This window comes from Metopolophium dirhodum, chromosome 1 (genome assembly GCF_019925205.1).
Source record: "Metopolophium dirhodum isolate CAU chromosome 1, ASM1992520v1, whole genome shotgun sequence".
In the NCBI taxonomy this organism is placed as follows: domain Eukaryota; kingdom Metazoa; phylum Arthropoda; class Insecta; order Hemiptera; family Aphididae; genus Metopolophium; species Metopolophium dirhodum.
Window position 1 is genome coordinate 144240676 of NC_083560.1, and position 20853 is coordinate 144261528.

General features: G+C 40.0%; 1 protein-coding gene and 1 pseudogene across 1 annotated transcript; one reads left to right on the forward strand and one right to left on the reverse strand.

The window, feature by feature from the left end:
• Window positions 1–1736: 1736 nt before the first annotated feature.
• LOC132933069 (putative nuclease HARBI1) lies at window positions 1737–2941 on the forward strand (annotated as a pseudogene).
• Window positions 2942–17447: 14506 nt separating this feature from the next.
• On the reverse strand, window positions 17448–18458 carry LOC132933070 (uncharacterized). The gene has a single exon (XM_060999402.1). The coding sequence runs from the start codon at window positions 18456–18458 to the stop codon at window positions 17448–17450; it is 1011 nt and encodes a 336-aa protein (XP_060855385.1).
• Between the last annotated feature and the right edge of the window lie 2395 nt (window positions 18459–20853).

The following is a 20853-nucleotide window of genomic DNA, read 5'->3' on the forward strand; positions in this document are numbered from 1 at the left end:
ATATCACATATGTGTTTATTATTTCAATATGCCCAGGTGGCAGGTATTTTACTGTGGCTACATACCTACTAGACTACAAACCAAATCCAATAGGTACGTTCAGTTATTGCTGTTGGATAAAATTCTATATTAAATTATATTCTTTTTTTGTTATTGCTTTTATTCTTTAAAAAATTACAAACAACATTGCTCCTTTATTAAACACTGGGTAAAGCTTATTGTGACATTTATTATGGGTATTTATAACCAATAAGCAAAATACTCAAACTTTTTCTTACACAGTTCTTTATTGTAAGTTGTGTACTAGATGGGTATTTTATCATTTCACATTTAATGACAATAAGTATTCACTGTGCTTTTAGATACATATTATAATGTTATAAACTAGCAATTGGGATAACTGCTTAGTTTATAATTTGCAGGTAGCAAGACTGTTGGTAGAGGATTTCTTAGGTAGAGTTGACGAAATAAATAGACTGGTTGAAAGTTGAAGTTGTTTATTGAATTCTGCTGCATAAAATATTCTAAGTCTAATCTAAGTTGATATGTCGTCTTTCGCGAAGGTGCTCGTCTGTACTGTGGTGTCACACGTCTAATCTACAGGCCGTTTCGGGTCTGGTTTTATAGGGCCTCCTGCCCCCCTACTTCCCCCTAGTCTATCGACTTATCTGTGGATTTCACAGGACGTTGTTTAATTAATCATTGATACATTCCCACGCCTAGTTATTCCACGAATCGTGACTTGTTATCGTGTTTTGCAATATATGATATACGCCATCCGTCACTATTTAGATACTATGCATTATATATATGTATATATGTATATCCTAGAACAATATCTAAATATTATGAATATAATATGGATATACATTTATGATTCAATTGACGTTGTAGGACCTATTGAAATGCGGTTTCAATATCGCATTGCCCTTTCATTATATTCTCATAGGTTATCTAAAGGATATATGACTGATTTATTTAGCCGAATTTCTATGTGCTATTGTTTATCTAGTCTTTATGTTGCCAAATGTAGCCGATGGCGAAACGATCACAATAATAATATATTATGTGTATTATTGGGTTCGTTACAATAACGACGTATGGGAAAACCATCCACATACCACATACGACATTATGGCGTATACATAAATAAATATATAATAATATAATTCTAATTAATTAATATAATATAAGATATAACATTTTACATTTACATATTATACATTTTATAAAAAATTATACCAAAAAATTTCTTCGCGTACCACCTACGAGCATTCCACGTACCACGGGTTGGGAACCTCTGCGTTAGATCACGCGTCATGTCACTTTGGTAACCCCTTAGACGAACGTTCATACACTAATAAACGGCGCTCCCGAACGAGACTCGTCGGCCAGCCGCCCACTACGAGGAATGGGCGTGGCTTAAACGCCGCGTGCATGCGGATTGCGAAAATACTTAACAGCGCATTATCTTAGGCCCGGTTTTTCAATCACATTTATCCGTCAGATAACTCGAGTTATCTGACAGATAAGAAAAAATTGATATATTTCAGTTTATCAATGTCGGAATAAACTTTATCCGATGGATATTGTTGCGGATAAGTTATCCGTTACTTTTTGTATCAAATAAATCTTATTCGACGGATAACTAATAATTGATAACATAAATATGGTTTGTTATCATAATTTATCAATTTTACAATTTTCGTCTGCATTCTATTTTATTTATTTATTTTATGGATTTATTTGAGGAGGACGATGATTATGAAATAATTCAATATTTGAATTACCGACGTCGTCTATACACTGTACACGAAAGAATAAATCATATGCTGGCGTGGGATGACCATGACTTTAGGGTGAGATTCAGACTTGGGAAAAATGTTGTTCGTAATTTATTAGAATATATTGAAGACGAAATAGCTTCACAAACTATTAGGTGAGCTAATAAATAATTATTTATTAACTTTATCAAACTAAATTTATTAATAATTATTTTTTACATATTTTATATATAAAGAATAATGCTGTGTCACCGATAAATAAATTACTATTGACTCTACGGTTTTATGCTACTGGGAATTTCCTACTAACAGCTGGTGATTTTATTGGTGTTAGTAAAAGCACAGCTTGTTTGATAGTATGCGACGTAAGTGTGGCCATAGCAAACCTTCGACCAATATTCATACGAATGCCAGAGACCGAAAGAGAAATAAGAGACTTACAACTCCATTTCTATCAAATTGCAAGATTCCCGAGAACTATCGGTGCAATTGATTGCACTCATATTAAAATTCAGAGCCCTGGTAAGTCTATTCAAATAACATGTAACAGCAATATTATAATATAATTTTAAACAATGTTAATAGGTGGTCCTGATGCAGAATATTTTAGAAACCGTAAAGGGTACTTTTCCTTAAATGTTCAAACAATTGCATGCCCTGGTTTGAAGATAATGGATGTAGTTGCACGTTGGCCAGGGTCGTGTCACGATTAAACTATTTTCAAGAAATCACGTATTTATAATAAGCTGGTCAGTGGTTATTGGAAAAACAGTTTACTTGTGGCTGACAGTGGATATGCAAATACACAATATGTTGTCACTCCATACTTGAATCCTAGTAATGATATTGAAGAGTTGTATAACGAATCCATTATTAGGACTAGGAATCCAGTGGAAAGATCGTACGGAGTGCTAAAGCGAAGATTTCCTGTGCTGTCTTTTGGATCACGCTTAAAACTAGAAACAACCCAAGCTGTGATAGTTGCTTGTTGTGTTTTACACAACTTAGCTTGTGATGATAATGATTTAGAACCACCTGAACTATTGAATATGGATTTACCACTAAATGAAGAATTTAGTTTAAGAGAACACCATGAACCAGAAGTAGGAAATGCAAGGAAACAATTAACAGAAGAATATTTTCCATTTTTAAATTAACCATTTTGTAAATTATAAATACAGTGAAAACTTCATACTTATGTAATACGTATAAATTATTAATAATTTTGTAATAAAATAAGTCTATAATTAATCTAAAATAGTTTATTATTATTTATCTGAGGATAATGACTGTAGTTTTTTAAAAAACTTCAAAAAACCATTTCAATAATAATGAGCATTTTATTATTTGTCAAAATTACAATATATTACGTAGGTAGTTAATAACAATGAATGACTAAAATAAAATAAAAATGTAACTTATAACAATTCTTTTGATTATAATTAATTTAAGAATGACTTAGATAAAATAAAATTGCAACTTATAAAACTCTTGATTAGTATTAATTTTAACGAAGTTTACAAAAAAATTAAATTTAATAAATATATGGATAATGGTAATAATAAAACAGAGTAGGTAAAATAGCCAGGGCATCTATTCATACCTTTTGTTTTTTATTAACAATTTTTAGTTCTAATGATGCAAGTTCAAGTTCGTGTTTCCTTTTCAAAAAAATCATTGTTTCTTCATGTTGCTCTTTTAAAAAAGAAATTTGCATATTCACCAATTCTAACTTCTTTTCAGCTAAAATTGTAAACTTCTCACTGACTGATGTTTGGCAGTGATTTTTTTTTTTAATTTGGCTAGACATAAAAATATATTTTAGATACCAATAGTATTTATTTAAATGAAATAACTCACTTGATAATTTATCATTTTTTCCAGTAGATCTCAACAGTTCTGTTGATGCTAACGGAGTCCATGATGTACATACAAATGTACTAGGCCGTTGATGTATCAAATTGTCATCTATTATTTGATTGTTCTCTGTTATATTTTGTATATTTTTTTTCTGGTGTTTCAGAAATTGTATTAAGTGTGTCCTCTAAATCCAACATTTCTATAAAACAAATTAAATATTTCAGAAAATATATAACATTTACTAATTTTAAATAAACGCAATCATTTAATTTTTATTTGGTTTGAAAAAGTGCTATGGTACATGTTGTTTGTTTTAAAAAAGTGTCACAACACTTCTACACTTTAATTGGAAACACTAGAGTACCTACATACTATAGTCTGTCCAGCGAGAGAACATGCCGCGGATCGACCAAAATCGTTCTGTTTTCGCGCATGAGTTCCGACGAACGACGACGTGCTCCGACGACCGGCTGCACGTGTCCGACGACAACGCTGCGGTGGCAAGTGGCAACGATTTGATCGATAACAGTAGATGCATCGTAGTGACGTATAGTATCTACTTTCCCGCGCGTAGTGTGTTTACTATTTTTTACGATACGTAACTGCAGTGAAAATTATAATAATTAATATATATTTTTTTGTATTGTACTACTATTATAATTTAAAAATGAGTGATGAGAGACCAGTTCATATAACACCATTAAAGGTGAACCCTAGAGGAAAAGTAAGTATTCATAAATTGTAATTGTTTTTTTTAATTTATTTTATTTTGTAATTTTTTTATGTGTATTATTTAATTTGTAATGGCTACGTATTTTTTGTAATATATTTTTTTGTCCTATTTTTTCAGTTCGTCGGCAGTCGTCAAAAACTGATGATCGTTAACCTATATAAATCCAAAATTGTACAACAGCCAACGCTAAAGGTAAAAGAAGTCGTGAAGATAATATCTAAAGAATTGGGAATTGGGCAAAATAATATCCAGTTAACCATTTCTGAATATAAAAATAATAAAACTGTGAGTTCACCAAATAAATCCAAGATTCGAGCGACATTCAAGGACAAAATTGATGATTTTGAACGTGACGCCATACGGAGGAAGGTGCACGAATTTTGGTTCCGAAAACAATTACCAACACTGGACAAGATTTTAAGAGCTGTAAACGAAGACCCAGACCTAAACACTTACAAAAGGTCGGTTCTAAATTTACTTATACGTGACCTAAATTGTGTACATGTCAAACGCGGTCGTAACAGCGCTCTCATAGAGAGAGATGATATTGTGTTGTGGCGCACAAAATATATTGAGGATATACGTAAATACCGGGAACAAAGAAGAACGATCTATTATCTGGACGAGACATGGGTTAACGCAGGTGACTGCAACGATAGAATTTGGCGGGATAATACCGTTACGTCCCACAGAGATGCCTTTTTGAGCGGTCTTTCAACTGGCGCACCGAATCCAACAACAAGAGGCAAACGACTTATTGTTGTTCATATTGGGTCGAATGAGGGTTTTGTCGACGGTGGTTTATTGGTATTCGAATCCAAAAAAGATTCTTCAGATTACCACCAAGAAATGAATGGCGATGTGTTTTTCGATTGGTTAAAAGACGTCATTCCATTACTTAAAGACAATTCTGTCATAGTTATGGATAATGCGCCTTACCACTCGGTAAAATTAGAAAAATGCCCAACATTAAGCTGGAAAAAGGTGGAAATTGAAAGTTGGCTTGAAGAAAAGGGTGAACCATTCCAAAGGCCGATCAACAAGGTACGACTCATGGATATCGTCAAAAGTATTAAACCGCAGTTCAACAAGTTGGTTGTTGACGAATACGTTAAAACTAAAAATATGACGGTATTACGGACGCCACCATATCATTGTGAGTTGAACCCAATTGAACTTGCGTGGTCGTCCGTAAAAAGGTATGTGAAAACCAACAATACCACATTCAAACTTCCGGATGTGAAAAAACTTTTGATTGATGGTGTTAACCAATGCACTCCCGAAATGTGGAAGAACTGTGTCGAACACGTCATCAAAATAGAAGACAGATTTTGGAATGTGGACATAACTGTCGATGATGTGATGGATGACGACAATTTACATGTAATGACTATCACTGGGGACACGTCCGATTCAGACGATCTAGGATGTGAAACTTTAGAGTAACTATATTTATTTATATAATTTATGTATATGTATTATGTATTTTTTTTGTTTTTTTTATTAGCTGTTATGACAATGGTAATTAACCTACTTTTTATGTATTTTGTATTATGTTTATTGCATATGAAATAATTGTTAAAGATGACTATTAAAAAAAATGTTTAACGCTTATTAATATTTGATATTCAATTTTTTATTTATTAATAAGGAAAACGAATTCATACGAAACCTTAGAGCTTAGGGTATACAATTAATTGTAAAAATTACATTGCTCACAATAATTACGATTACGATATTATACGCTCTATTATTGATAGATTATCATTATACGGGCGGCAATAATCAACAGGTGGTTGATTACCGATGATCGGCGACGAATCGATCGACCGTCTTCGGCACGCCGAGAGAGGGGGAAATGGGGCCTCGGAGCTCTCTCGCTCGTCAGTCTGCATGCGCAGAAGCGGCATGTTCTCTCGCTGGACAGACTATAACTTTTTAACCAAACAAAGCTCTTATATTTATTTGTATTCATATTTTGGCATTATTATGAATTAGGTATTAATTAAAATATTTACTATTATAATAATATTATACTATACCATCATAAACATATGTAGATTCGCATTCCTCGCCAATTGAAAATTCTAAATTATCATTCAGATTCTCTTTATTTTGTATCAACATGCTTTCATTTTGTTTGGAAGGTTCTAGTTGTGAAATATGAGTGGTTTCAAAATCAGCTAGAATGTTAGAAATCTTAAATAGTTTATTTTCATTAGTTTTAAATTAATTAAATATACTGTATATGATAAATTGAGTATAATTAATTAATAACTACATTTTATCAAATTTGTTTATGATACTAGTAGTAGGTACTACTTACGATGGTCACTATCAAGTGGACTTGGTAGTCCTTCAATTGTTGGTTGTAAAATTGTGTACAAGGTTTTTTCTGATTCACTTGAAACTATATGATGTTCTTTAAATGGACCACCCCCTGTTTTGAATAGATCACTTTTAGTTCCCCTTAAAAGTTTTTTGACACATTTATATTTTGATCGCAAACATGAAGCATCTCTTGGCTATAACAAATAAAACACAATACTATTTTATGCATACAACAAATAATAATAAAACTATTCTTACACAGCCTGTTGTCTCTGAATTATATAGTTCAGTAATTTGCAGCCAACATTTCTGTTTATCCTTCCATCTCACTGCATTAGACTCTTTATTTTCTAATACATGACGGTTTTGTAAAGCATGTTTCAATAAAAGTTCTTTTTCATAAAATGTGAAATTTGTTGATCTTTGTTTTTTTGATATGTTTTTTTGAGACATGTTGAATAGAGTAGTGAATATAACTTATATCGAACGAGAGTGAACACAAATCACAATTAATAATTAAGTAATTACATACAATATTACAATAAATATGTGAATATATTAATATATTAATATGTGTAAATATCATAATGACATACAATATAATATAAGAAGTGTTTATGATCTAAGCTGATATCACAGAACGAATCCTTATCAATTTCATCATTGACCAATCATAATCAAATATAATATATGTGTAACTTGTTCCATAATGAACAGTAATTACCTTCTGTTAGTACAATTTTCCTACCGACAACTTTATCCGTCGGATAGCTATCTGGAGAATAAAATTACATTGAAAAACCGGAATCACTTTATTTGAAAGATTATCCGCCAGATAAGTTTATCCGACGGTTACGTATCTGGCGAATATTTGGATGAATGAAAAACCGGGCCTTAGCCGTTTTATACGTTTCACTTTGGGTGTTCAACCGCGGAACGGGGTCGCCGCCAAAATCCTGGACGCTCCAAGTCGCGCGAGATGTCGAAGCTCCGCGCGACGCGTTCCCTCTCCGGAGTTACCGCGCCACCGTCAACGGCCGGCGAGCTGGCCATCGGCCGTCGCGAACTTTGTGGCGTCTGTCTTTTTCCAACGGCTGAACGTAGCGCAACGTCCGTGCTATCCAGTGGCGGATATATCCAAGTTCTGAGGGGGGGGGGGGGTGAAATTTCAAATCCACATAGATAATGATGTTTAACCCCCTCCCCATTGTTTTATTTTGAAATATTTAACTATAATCGGTACAAAACTATAAATAACGACACTTTTTTTTCAATATAAATATTTATTTAGAAAAGGTGCGCTCAGCAGATGCTACACTGATTGGCAGTGAACATATAATACACAAAACTTCGTGAAGAATAGAAAAAACATGATGATGACACTCATCCAAAGCATCTAATGCATTTTTACAGATACTTTTCCCTAACAAAATAAACATAATATTTAAACCAAATATTTATACATAATATTTTATATATATTTAAACAAAAACCAATAATAAAGTACCTTCTGTTTCTTGTTTACTCCATTTAGCATACCAAAGTTCAAGTTCTCCATTAATTAATTCTTCTGGTACATGTTCAAAAAATGAGTAACAAGTAATTACTTGAATAATTTTTTTGAAGGTGGTATATGTTTCTTCATCTTTTATTTTAATTATACAACTTGGAACTAACAACATTAGGGTTCAATATTTTCATTTTCTTTACTTAAAAATCTGTATTTTAAATCTTCTAATATACTTTCTAGAAGAGGTATGTACATATTTATACGGTAGTAGTCCAAAGGATCATTTGATCCAGAATTTATATTCCCTCTATGAGTTTGACGACCAACAAACCTAGGCAATTTCATTTCTACATCAAGTTTCTCAAAAATTAACTTGCTTTCTTCAAATAAACATTTGAATTTGTCCTCACAGCTTGACCGATACTTTTGGAGTACATCTATAACATTATTAATGTGTATTGATGCTGTTACTACATCTTCATCTCGTTTTTGAAGAATTTTACTGATGGGGTATGTAACACTTAAAATTTGAGATAAAGAATTAAGGGATAAAATAAAATCACATGTACAGAGTCCGGATATTAAAATTTTAGCTTTTGCTGATGAAGTAATATCATTCCATTGTGAAATTTCAGTTAGAGTCTCTACAATGTTGACAAGTGAATTTTTGAATTGCAATACACTATCGTGTCTTTCTACCCAACGCGTTTCGCATAAGCTAGAAAGTGATTTATGACCAGTTAAATATTTTTTCAACACAAAATTACGTTTGGCAGATGAATGGAAAAAAGATATGGTTTCTTTAATAACACCAACACAGTTTCGAATAAGCTGTGACACGGTACGCAGCGGCCACCAGTACAAAGTACAGGTACCGCAGCGGCCAGTCTACATTTTTCGTCAACCGCCACTACGGGCTACAGCGCGACAACGCCAACTCCCCCACCACGCCACAAAGGCACAAGGTGGGACGGGAAGGCGAGTCGCGTAGAACGAGTACCGGCCGTCGTAGACTAGTTACTAGTAAAAACACACCCGAAAAGAACACACACCACGACCACGATATATATATACCGTCTTGTATAGCCGCCGTCCGTTGCTCTTGTGTTTTTTTCTTCCTAATACCTTTAGTATACCTATGTTAGTTACAATTATATCTGTGTAAAATAAACAACACTATTGTTACCCGAAACTGTGTTACCGTTTCTCTTTAAACGTGCGAGTGTGCCGCCCATTCTAATATACTATACGACCGGCTCTCCGCGGACCATCTGCCACCACCGTCGTAGCCGCGTCAAATTGGCTCCCCGCAGAGGAATCATCGCCTCAAGCCAGCGAAAAGGTAAGAGTTTTTCATGCTGACACATACCTCGGTAGATTGCTTATATTAAGTTAATATTAAGACTTTTAGCCAGGAGTGTGTTTGCCGGTTAGCTAGGATTCCCAGTGAACATTACGTAAGAATTATTTCTAGCACGTAACAGGGAATCCCGCTGTAGTGATCGCCGTGAAGGACACGTTGAACACTAATACAATAATTATTTAAACGACGTAGCACGTTCGTTGTCGTCTTGAGTCGTGGTTGAGAAAGATAGGTAAATAATTAATAACACTTTTTTATACTTTTAAAATATGACAATTACATAACACTTTATTATTACAAGTTTGAATTACAAAATAACTATAAGCACTGTCGTAAGCTTGATAGACCTACGACGAGGGCTGACTATCTTCTAAGTAATAGTAGGTGCTCTACCCGTATTTATGCGGGTTCCAACAATGACGTATTGGTGGCGTGATATCTATATTCTAATATTACTTCCCTAGTAATGTCAAATTGCATTATGATGGGACTAGGTAAAACAACTTGTTGTTTTCACCTCTGATCCACGCTTCCTGTTATTTAGGCCTATTTTACATTGCATATTACTACCTACATTACCCATTATAAATTAAATGTATAATTTATTCTACGTGATATCCTATTATAGCTGTGGGTATTAATACATCCCTAATATTGTTGAATTGCACTATTTTGTGACTAGGTAAAACAACTTGTTGTTTTCACCTTTGCTCTATGTTTCCTGTTATTTAGGATTATATTAAATACCTACGTTTCTACTCATAAATTATACTATGTATAATTTATTATTTTACTTATTTTATTTAAAATAATATAATGGCTTTTGGGTTTACTACACCGCGCAGCCGTGCATAACCGTGATACGGATTGGGAAGTAGTTATATAACAACCGCCACCCCTCCGCTACGCCTACCATTCGTCCCGTGACATTACCGTCGATAACAGCACAGCGCGCAGGCCAAAACCGGTTTCAGCCGCTGCAGCCGTCAACTGCCGCCGCCGAGTACGTCGACCCAGTTCGGCTATTCTGGGAACGCAACGGCGGTACCGTCAACAGCTGACCAATTAACGTAATCGCTAATAAACTTCCGTAAAGAGCGCAAAATATTTACGTCAGGAAAAAAAAAAAAAAGCCTCTTAACCACGTACACACACAAAACACAAGCTACCCCACCGACCAACAGCTTAACGACAGCATTTGTAATTTAATCGTACATAATGACTGGTAAAACGTTACAACAGTTATCGTCGGCGGAGCTGCGTAGCGAGTGCTCGGCCCGCGGACTCAGTGTGTCCGGGTCGAAGTCGGATGTGTATGTCAGGCTAGAGGAGCATCTTAGGGAAAGCGGACTAGTTCCCGAGAACGTGAGGTTCGAACCAGTGCAGCCCCCAATCACAGGATTAGGGGACGGTACTGGACAACAACCACACGCTTGATCGACGCTGTTAAGCACGGACGTCAGTCAGATCTTCGAACCATCGACTAGGGGTATCTCGACAAGCCATACGGCAAGTCAAGGACCAACGGACGATCGGCCAGAGGACTACGACAACCAGCTGACCATGCAACAGGACCAGTCCGCACACCCATCAAATACCGACATTTTTAAAACCGCAGCGGAACAACTACAAAAGTTAAAACTGGCGTTGCCGCAAATGAACGACACAACGTCGTTCGAGGCACGCCTAATGGCGCTGGAGGCAAGCATGACGCGGTTCTTTACGGAATCGCGCACGACGCCACGCAGCAGCCACACGACTTTGCAGTCCCGCGGTACACCAACCACCCGTCACCCGTACACATAACAACTCGTACACACGATAGTTACCAGTCGGGTAGGTCGTATGAGCGCAACGAAGGCGGCGCTCAGCCGAGCGCCAGCCACACTGCCGCCACGAACAACCGACCGTTCTTCACGCGCGACAGTCAACACGACAATACGGGTCACACCACACGCGCGCCACAACACGCGTCATACGAAGCACGCGTACATGAACGTTCGGTACTAATACCGTACGAGGACTTGCGTACAGCAAGAGCCTCGTTACCCGAGTTCACAGGAACTAGGGCCGAGGACCCCGTACGGTTTATAGACAATACCGAGTCGATTTTGACGCAAGCTCGTATACACCCATCGGGTTGGTGCAGGGCGGTCGAGCCGCAATTAAAAGGAACGGCGAGTACGTGGTACAACTCTATCAGGGCACTCGACCTATCCTGGACAGAATTTAGGGAGGAATTTTATGAAAATTTCAATAACGCCGAAATTCAGTCTCGATTGCGCGCCGACATCGTGTCAACGCGTCAAACGCCCAGACAGTCGCTAACGGAATTTGTGCTGATTAAAAACCAGCTGGCGCGCCGCGTAAATACCGGCCTATCCGAATCGGAGCTGGTAGGTATTATCGCCGGACTAACGCGTGACACTTTCCGTACACACATACGTCTACACCGGCCATTGACGTTCAGCGAGCTGCGACGCATCGCAGGCGTTTTGGACCCGGTAACGGACAACACCAACCCGCCCCCACAACAATGGGCCCCTGAACCTAAAAAAGGGGTGGAAACCCCACAAACAACCCCCCCGGTCAAAAAAAAAATTTTTGCGAAAGCAACTGATAATACACCACCGGGGCCGTGCAGATATTGTGGGGAACTCCATTGGAACAGTAAATGTCCAAACAGACCGACCACGTCGGGAAACGGCGGGGGAGTCGACGAGGACTAGTCCCCCTCATCGACTCATCACCACCCCCCCCACTCATCACCACCCACTATCGGTAGTACACACGGAAAAAATAAGCGTAATCGAAAAGCGCGTAGTTCAGTAATTCAACACACAGAACAACCAACTACGAACATTTTTTTCCGTCCAATCACCACTCGGCACCCGTTCACAGACCCCCAACCTACACCACCCCACCATGGAACACACTCACCTCACCGGTGACACGTGTGTTCAACAACAACCGGCTCATGGGGCAGCCACAGGTGTAGGGACAAAGGCAACAGAGACACGGGTGTTCACCCACACGGGTGACGGGGACACAAGCACACAGACCGCGCTTATCCCCGCATTAGGTCAGTCTGCGCACGTAAGGCAACAGGCGAGCAACGAGGCAACCGATGTTGACAGTATGGTCATGGCGGTTAACACCACCGACAAGACAGTCTCCATCGCGGTTCAGAACCAGTTATCCCGCTCGACCAATTGCAATACGACTAATAACGGTACGCGAACATGCCAAGACAAAATTCCGACCCCCGCGGTCGAACTCGAATTTCCGTCAGGTTTCGTAACAGCCCTATTAGATTTGCAGGCACAAAAATTGTACGTAAACCCGACAGTAGCCCGTAAATACGGCAAAACACCCACCCACGGACCAACAAACACAGTCCGGATGGCGGACGGTCGCACTGCAACAACCAGTGGCACCTCCACATTCGAAGCTAGGATAGGTGCACTCGATATAAAATTCGAAGCGACCATCCTAGACAATTTGTATTGCGACGCGTTACTAGGACACGACTTTCTTGTTAACAATGAAGTCTCTTGGGATTACGCCGCGTGCACAATTCACATGGGTAAGCAAATTCGTACGTCGACATGTTGGAATGGGAAATCTCAGCCACCCGCCACTCGTCCCGACCTGTCACAATTAGAATTCGGAAACGACCCCGAAACACGCGCGAAACTAACCAAGATTTTAAATAAATACGCGGTAGTATTCAGTGAAAAAGTAGGACGTACCAAATTAATTGAACACGAAATTCTGCTAAAAGACCCGTCCCCAATCGCGCTCAAACCATACCCATATCCGCAGCAGAAGCAAACTGCTATCGACGATATGGTACGCGATATGGAACTCCAGGGGCTCATAGAACCAAGCACCTCACCATGGGCCGCACCAGTAGTAATGGCAAAGAAAAAAGACGGAACTTTTCGTCTCTGTGTCGACTACAGGAGGCTTAACGACGTTACGGAATCCGACGCGTACCCTATGCCAGTTCTCAACAAAATGATTAGGCAAATGCGGGGCGCGAAAATATTCAGCATTTTTGACCTGAAGTCGGGGTACTGGCAAGTGCCGCTACACGGAAATGCACGAAAATATACGGCATTCCGAACACGTAGAGGTCTATATCAGTTCAGAGTCCTCCCTTTCGGTCTAAAGAATAGTCCAATGACTTTCGTGAGACTCATGAACGAGGTCATGAGGGGGTACCAGGATGATTTCGTACAAGTTTACCTGGATGATATTGTAGTATTTTCAAGGGAGGAGTACGAACACCAGGCCCACTTAGACAAGGTTCTCGAGCGGCTCAAGAGGTTTGGACTAACGTGCAACACAAAAAAATGTAAAATCGGCCTACGCGAAATTTCATTTTTAGGGCACATCGTAGACTCGGAGGGCATACAAAAACAACCGGAAAAATTGGTATGCATTGACAATTTTCCGGTTCCCAAAAAGGTTAGGGACGTACGTAAATTTTTGGGCATGTGCAACTGGTACAACCAGTTCGTAGATAATTACGCGGATACCATAGCACCTCTCACTAATTTATTAAAACAGGGAGTACGGTGGAAATGGACAGAGAACAACGCGCGTTCGAAACAATAAAAAACGCGCTAGTCACATCACCAAAATTGTCACCACCCGATTATAGCAAACCGTTTTGTCTGCAAACAGATGCAAGCGAAATAGGAGCCGGTGCGGTACTTTTCCAACGGGGTGACAGACCGGAGGAAAGACGCATAGTGTCCTACGGCACCGGGCACACCCGTAGACGAAGATCGACTTGAGGAAAAATTGGTAGGGGCGCCCACAGCGCCGACAACCAGTGTTGACCTCGAATCTGACCGAATATTTTCCATGTTCGATAACCACGTTAGTGACGACACACCACTCACCGCGACGACTCTCGAAAAGTGGCAGTCCGAAGACGCCACAATCCGCGAAGTAGTCGCCGGTCACAGGTGGGACGGGCCAGCGCGGAACACTAGGAGCACAAAATCGGGAACAAACGCATACGTTTTTTCCGAAGGTCTCTTACGCGTAAACGTAGGCTCCCACACACCCGTCGTGATACCAAAAACCAAAGCACAACATGCAATTTGGAGGTGTCACGATCACGTCTTATCCAACCACCCGGGTTGGAAAGAGACGTACCGGGCGGTTCGACAACGGTACTATTGGAAAGGTCAAAAAAACGACGTCAGGTTATATGTCGGTGCGTGTCACGTATGTGCGTGCACGAAACCACTAAACTCACGTCCAAACGACCCAATGCAACCAAGAACCCCCCGTGAACCATGGGAAGTTATCAGTGTCGATCTCATGGGCCCATACCCGAGTTCTGGTAAGGGAAAATCGTACATACTGGTAGCAACCGACTGTTTTAGTAGGTGGACCGAGGCTTACCCCTTAGGAACAGCAACCTCTAAAACAATAATCGAAACGTTAGAACGCGAGTTCTTTTCGCGTTTCGGTTACCCCCGCGTGTGTCTCAGTGATAACGGCCCACAGTTTGTGTCAAACGAAATGATGAACGCGCTAGAACGCTGGGGGGCACAGGGTTGGACGACCCCAGTCTACCACCCGAGGGCCAACCCAGTCGAACGCCGTAATCAAGATTTAAAAAAAGGGTTACGCGCACAACTAGTAACGGGCAATCATAAATCTTGGGACACGAAACTACCCTCAATCCTATTTTCGATACGGAACAGGTGCAACGAACAGACATGCTACCCACCCGCGGTCCTTGTCCTCGGCAGAGAGTGCAAGAGACCCGCAGATTGGGCGCTGTCTAAATTGGCGCCGGTACACATCGAAAAAACACAGGAAGAGAGGGTAGAGCAGGAGAAACGTATTTTAGGCAAAAAGGTAGTGGTAAAACCAAGCACGAACACCGGCACACCGGTGAAGTTCGGCAAGGGTGACGTAGTCTACTACAAAGCACACCACTTATCTAAGGCACACAAAGATTTTCACGCCGGTTTCGCACCAAAGTGGTGGGGACCGGTAAGACTGGCGATACAGGTCGGGAAAGGAGTCTTCCAAACCGACCAACAACCGCCGCGGAAAATACATGTGTCATGCCTAAAACGGGCACCGATAGGCCAACATTAAATAAACAATTATCTGTAATAACAATCATTTACAGACAACATGACCGGACAACAGCAGGAGAAGTGGCAGCAGGTTGCCGAACTCATACAACGGCTGGGGCTGGTATCCGGTGGCCAGGATGAGCCGCGAACAGCCGCCCAGGGCGCGAGGATGACTACCCGCCAACTCCTGCAGGACCCAGTGCGGGCGGCCATCTGCAACCGGGGCTGGGAGGAACGTACGACGGACATCCAGCGGAGGTTGCGGCCACACCGACCACCATCAACATCAACACCCGGTAACCGCACACCGTCCCTGACAAGGCCACCACCCCCAGCAACGACACCTGCCCCCGTAACACCTGCGGAGCCGGCACCGGTACCCAGGCCAACAGGGGTACTCCCCGGCCCAACGGGAAGGGTGAGGACGGAGGCGCAGCAGGCACGGAACTGCCGTAAATTTCAGCAGCTGAAGGAAAAGAGGAAGGCCAGGGAAAGCGAGGCAAGCCAACAACGTCGGCTTGCCAAGCAACCCGCGCCAACCTCAGACCCGGAAGCAGCCGGCACGCCTCCGGCCAAACCAACACCGATGGAGGTGGACAAACCGGCATCCAAGGACGGCAAGTCCGAGGAGCCGGGACAGCCCACCAGCCAGGAGTCGCCAGACCAATCAGAGGCCACGGTGGACATAACCGAGGCAGATTGCCTGGTGGCGTTCGAGGGGATGCCGGAGTTGGACGACACTCACTCGTTCTACACTCCGGTAGGGTCCCCAAAACACCCCCAGTAACACACACGGGCGCGGGCAAGTCTACCTCAAGTGAAAGCCAGAGGTAGTACAAGCCACCCCGTCCCATAAAGGCACACAGACACCGGTACAAGTGTACCCCGTGTGACGGTTTGGCGGGGGAGTATGACACGGTACGCAGCGGCCACCAGTACAAAGTACAGGTACCGCAGTGACCAATCTACATTTTTCGTCAACCGCCACTACAGGCTACAGCGCGACAACGCCAACTCCCCCACCACGCCACAAAGGCACAAGGTGGGACGGGAAGGCGAGTCGCGTAGAACGAGTACCGGCCGTCGTAGACTAGTCACTAGTAAAAACATACACGAAAAGAACACACACCACGACCACGATATATATATACCGTCTTGTATAGCCGCCGTCCGTTGCTCTTGTGTTTTTTTCTTCCTAATACCTTTAGTATACCTATGTTAGTTACAATTATATCTGTGTAAAATAAACAACACTATTGTTACCCGAAACTTTGTTACCGTTTCTCTTTAAACGTGCGAGTGTGCCGCCCATTCTTATATACTATACGACCGGCTCTCCGCGGACCATCTGCCACCACCGTCGTAGCCGCGTCAGCTGTGTGTTTGAAGACTTTGAGATACACAGGTTTAAGGCATGACTAGAACAAGGGCTGTGCACTGCATTTTTTGCAAATTGTTTGATTTGTTGAACTGCTCCATTAGCTGAGGAAACCATAACTGAGCAACCGTCCGTTCCAACACCTACACAATTATCTAAATTGAAATTAAAATCTTGCAATAGCTGTACAACTGCATTTCCTAGAATTTTAACAGTTATTTTAGGCTCTTGAATTTCACTAATAGGATCATTACTTACCCCACTATCTTTCAACAATTTATCTTTATTTTTTTCAAATATATAGTCGTGGCAATTAATGAATCCCAAAAATTTTTCATTTACTTGATTTTTAAATATGTAACGGATTATTAAACTTTATTGAGATATGTTAGAAATATCCGTTGTTCCATCAAATATCACACTAAATTGTTTTGCTTCTTTAGCTTCTGAACAAATTTTGTCTAAAATCACTTTACTGCAACAATTGATAATTTCATTCTGTGTGAATCCACTTATGTAAGTTGCTCTAGCAGTTGACGTTTCCAAATGATTTTTAAGAACATGGTCTCCAGAGGCTACTCTATATTTAAGAAGCTGTTTAAAATTGCCTTCATTAATCACAGATTTATCATTATCGACATTATCAATTGGGAATTCATCAAACGAAACTTTACCATCATCTCGATGCCCACGTAATGCAATATTTTGTCGTCCCAAAAAAATTATTGTTTCAATTATTGGTCTAATGCGAGCACGGTTTTCGGCAACTTCTTTTTTTCTTTGAGAGTCTAACATATTTATTACTTCTCTATTAGGGTTCAAATATGTAATTTTAAAATCTATTGCACATTGAGCAGCTTTCTTGTGATAGTGAGTACTATTGTGAATTTCTAGTGCACCATCTTTCCCAAGCAATTTTGAATATAAATTTAGAGGTTTAGTTACCAACCTATTTAACTGCTCTGTTTTATGAGCACCACCCATTGTAGTGGTTAAAAAAAGTACACATGTCTTACAAAATAACCCATTTTCATTTTTTGAATACTCTAACCAGCTGAATTTCTGAAAATGATTCAATCGTAAATACCGTTTTTCTTCTTTTCCCTTTTTATTGTGTAAAGAAAAAGGAAAAACAAAGTCTTCTGATGGTTTATTATTTCTTTCGAGAATTGTGAATTTTATAAATTCAATACTACTTACTACTTGGCCAATATCAGTATAATTTGAACTATTTGAAGTTACAATTGTGTTGGATTCTTTATTCGGTTCAATCAATAATGGTATCACCGGTTGTTCCTTTTCAACTTGTTTTGGTTGGTCAGGAATAAAATGCTTACTATTATCTGAAGTTGAAGTAAAATAAGAAGAAATTTTACGCTTCGACATACCTACTATACTTTAAAAAAACAGTACACGAATAAAACTTGCAAACGCGATGAAAATAATTGACAACACGAATAATACGATACTATGCGTAAACAATCACCACATGGCTAATGACAGTACTATCTTTAATCGTGCTATCAAACAGAGTGATAGTCTATGGGGCATCAGGCACTTGTCCCAAAATTTCATGGAGAAAAAAAAATATTGAACAACTGAAAAATCAATTAGCAGATAACACCAATACCAATATAATTAATATTTAAATATTTATAATCAATGGTTGTAGCCAATATTGTAATAATGTATAGTGGTGGCAAAAAGCCCAAGGGGGGGTCCACCAATTACCCCCCCCCCCCCACCTGATATCCGCCACTGGTGCTATCGTTCCCGTGTGTCGTAAAACCTCGTGTGAACGCGAGGTGCAAGTGTGCCCGAGCTGTGATCAGCAGCCACGATCGATACCTAGTACTTATTACTGAAGTACATTTTCGCGTTATTATCGTTGTCACGATACGTATCTATTTACATCGAGTAAAATAAAAGTCGCGTGTGACCACGCCTGTTTGTCCGTCGGGTCCGTCGTGATTGACGTCCGACGTCGAGCTCACATCGAGCTTCCGCCTGCGTCTATTTACGCCGTGCGCGTGTTTTGTTACCTCCGCGTGATCGCGAGTGTTTGCCACGGAAAAGTACGTGAATATTATACTAATTTCGCGTTCGCGTTACTCGCGTGGAACCACGGGCCATCATCGTCAAGTGATTAGCGGAAGATTTGTCCACCGTCGCCGTTCCGGCGAGGGACCGATATTGGTCGGCACCACGGATCGCCGCAGTCGCCGAACCACGTAGCCGCCGAGCCACGCAGTAGCCGTAGTCATAGTCAGGTCTATCATTTGTTTTGGTCCCACGTGTCAGTGGGCTATATATATATCATAATTATTGTTCACCAGCTGTGGTATTTAGTGTTAAGTTGATATTACTATATGGGCACCCGTTAATCGAATTATTTATTTATTGCAAATATACGTGTTTCCGACCCTAAACTTTTGACTATATTGTACAAATTGAATAACCTGTCTCCGCTCCAGCCTTCAACACCTAACGCAAGTCGTTGCCGACAACCGCACCATTCGTAGGATCGGTAACGGCGCTCACATTGGGTATCACGTCCTCTTAAAGATACTATACTACAGCCCACGAGAGAGTATTACTGTTTTGCGCATGCAGACTGTAGGCATTCCCCCACTTTGTGCCATTTAGTGTATGTCGAATACGTGGCAATGCGCGGAGTCGAACGTGTTTTCGTCGGGCGACAGTAATACTCTCTCGTGGGCCGCAGTATAGAACGTTGTTGATTGCTCTATCCCGTATGTTGTTTGAATCGATCGAAGGCATACTGAAATTTTATAAAAAAAAATCAACTCGTAAAATATTTCTGTTAAAAAAAAAAAAATTGAAAATAACTAATTTGGTTAATAAAAATTTGGTAAAAATAAGTAATTGTAAAAAAAAAAAACAACATTTATTAGATAAATAACATATCCTATATTAAAGCATAGCCATTAACCTCTTGATAACCATCTTTTTACACTCTAACAATCCATATAAAACCATACACGGGGGCTTATTACCTCGACTTCTTAAAGTTGTAAAATGTATGAAGCATGATAGATGATTGTATATTGTATCTATCTTTTCCTCATTGAAAGGTTCACCTATATTGATGTTGGCTATACTAATGTGTTCCCATAAACATGATGGACGTCTGTGCATGTATGGTTCGGTAGGGTTTACATGAAACTCTAAGTTCATCACGCCCTTTAATATTCCTCAAGGAAATTATCGATGACAACCTTTTTAGTTTGCATTTTTTTTTTATATTTTCTAGAATCATATATAATATTTATTATTTATTAATAAAGTTAAAAAGTTATAATTATTCTATTTATATTATAATTGTAACCTTTTAATATTGAAATAATCTCATACAAATATAAAAGTAATTTGTATTAGGTTCTGTGTTAGCTATTATAGTACAGTTTATTTTATATTATTATACAACCTGGGTAGCAACCGACTGTTTTAGTAGGTGGACCGAGGCTTACCCCTTAGGAACAGCAACCTCTAAAACAATAATCGAAACGTTAGAACGCGAGTTCTTTTCGCGTTTCGGTTACCCCCCGCGTGTGTCTCAGTGATAACGGCCCACAGTTTGTGTCAAACGAAATGATGAACGCGCTAGAACGCTGGGGGGCACAGGGTTGGACGACCCCAGTCTACCACCCGAGGGCCAACCCAGTCGAACGCCGTAATCAAGATTTAAAAAAAGGGTTACGCGCACAACTAGTAACGGGCAATCATAAATCTTGGGACACGAAACTACCCTCAATCCTAT

Excerpts from the sequence above, each read along its gene's own strand:
- LOC132933070 (XM_060999402.1), bottom strand. The coding sequence starts at position 18,458 with ATGTCGAAGCGTAAAATTTCTTCTTATTTTACTTCAACTTCAGATAAT.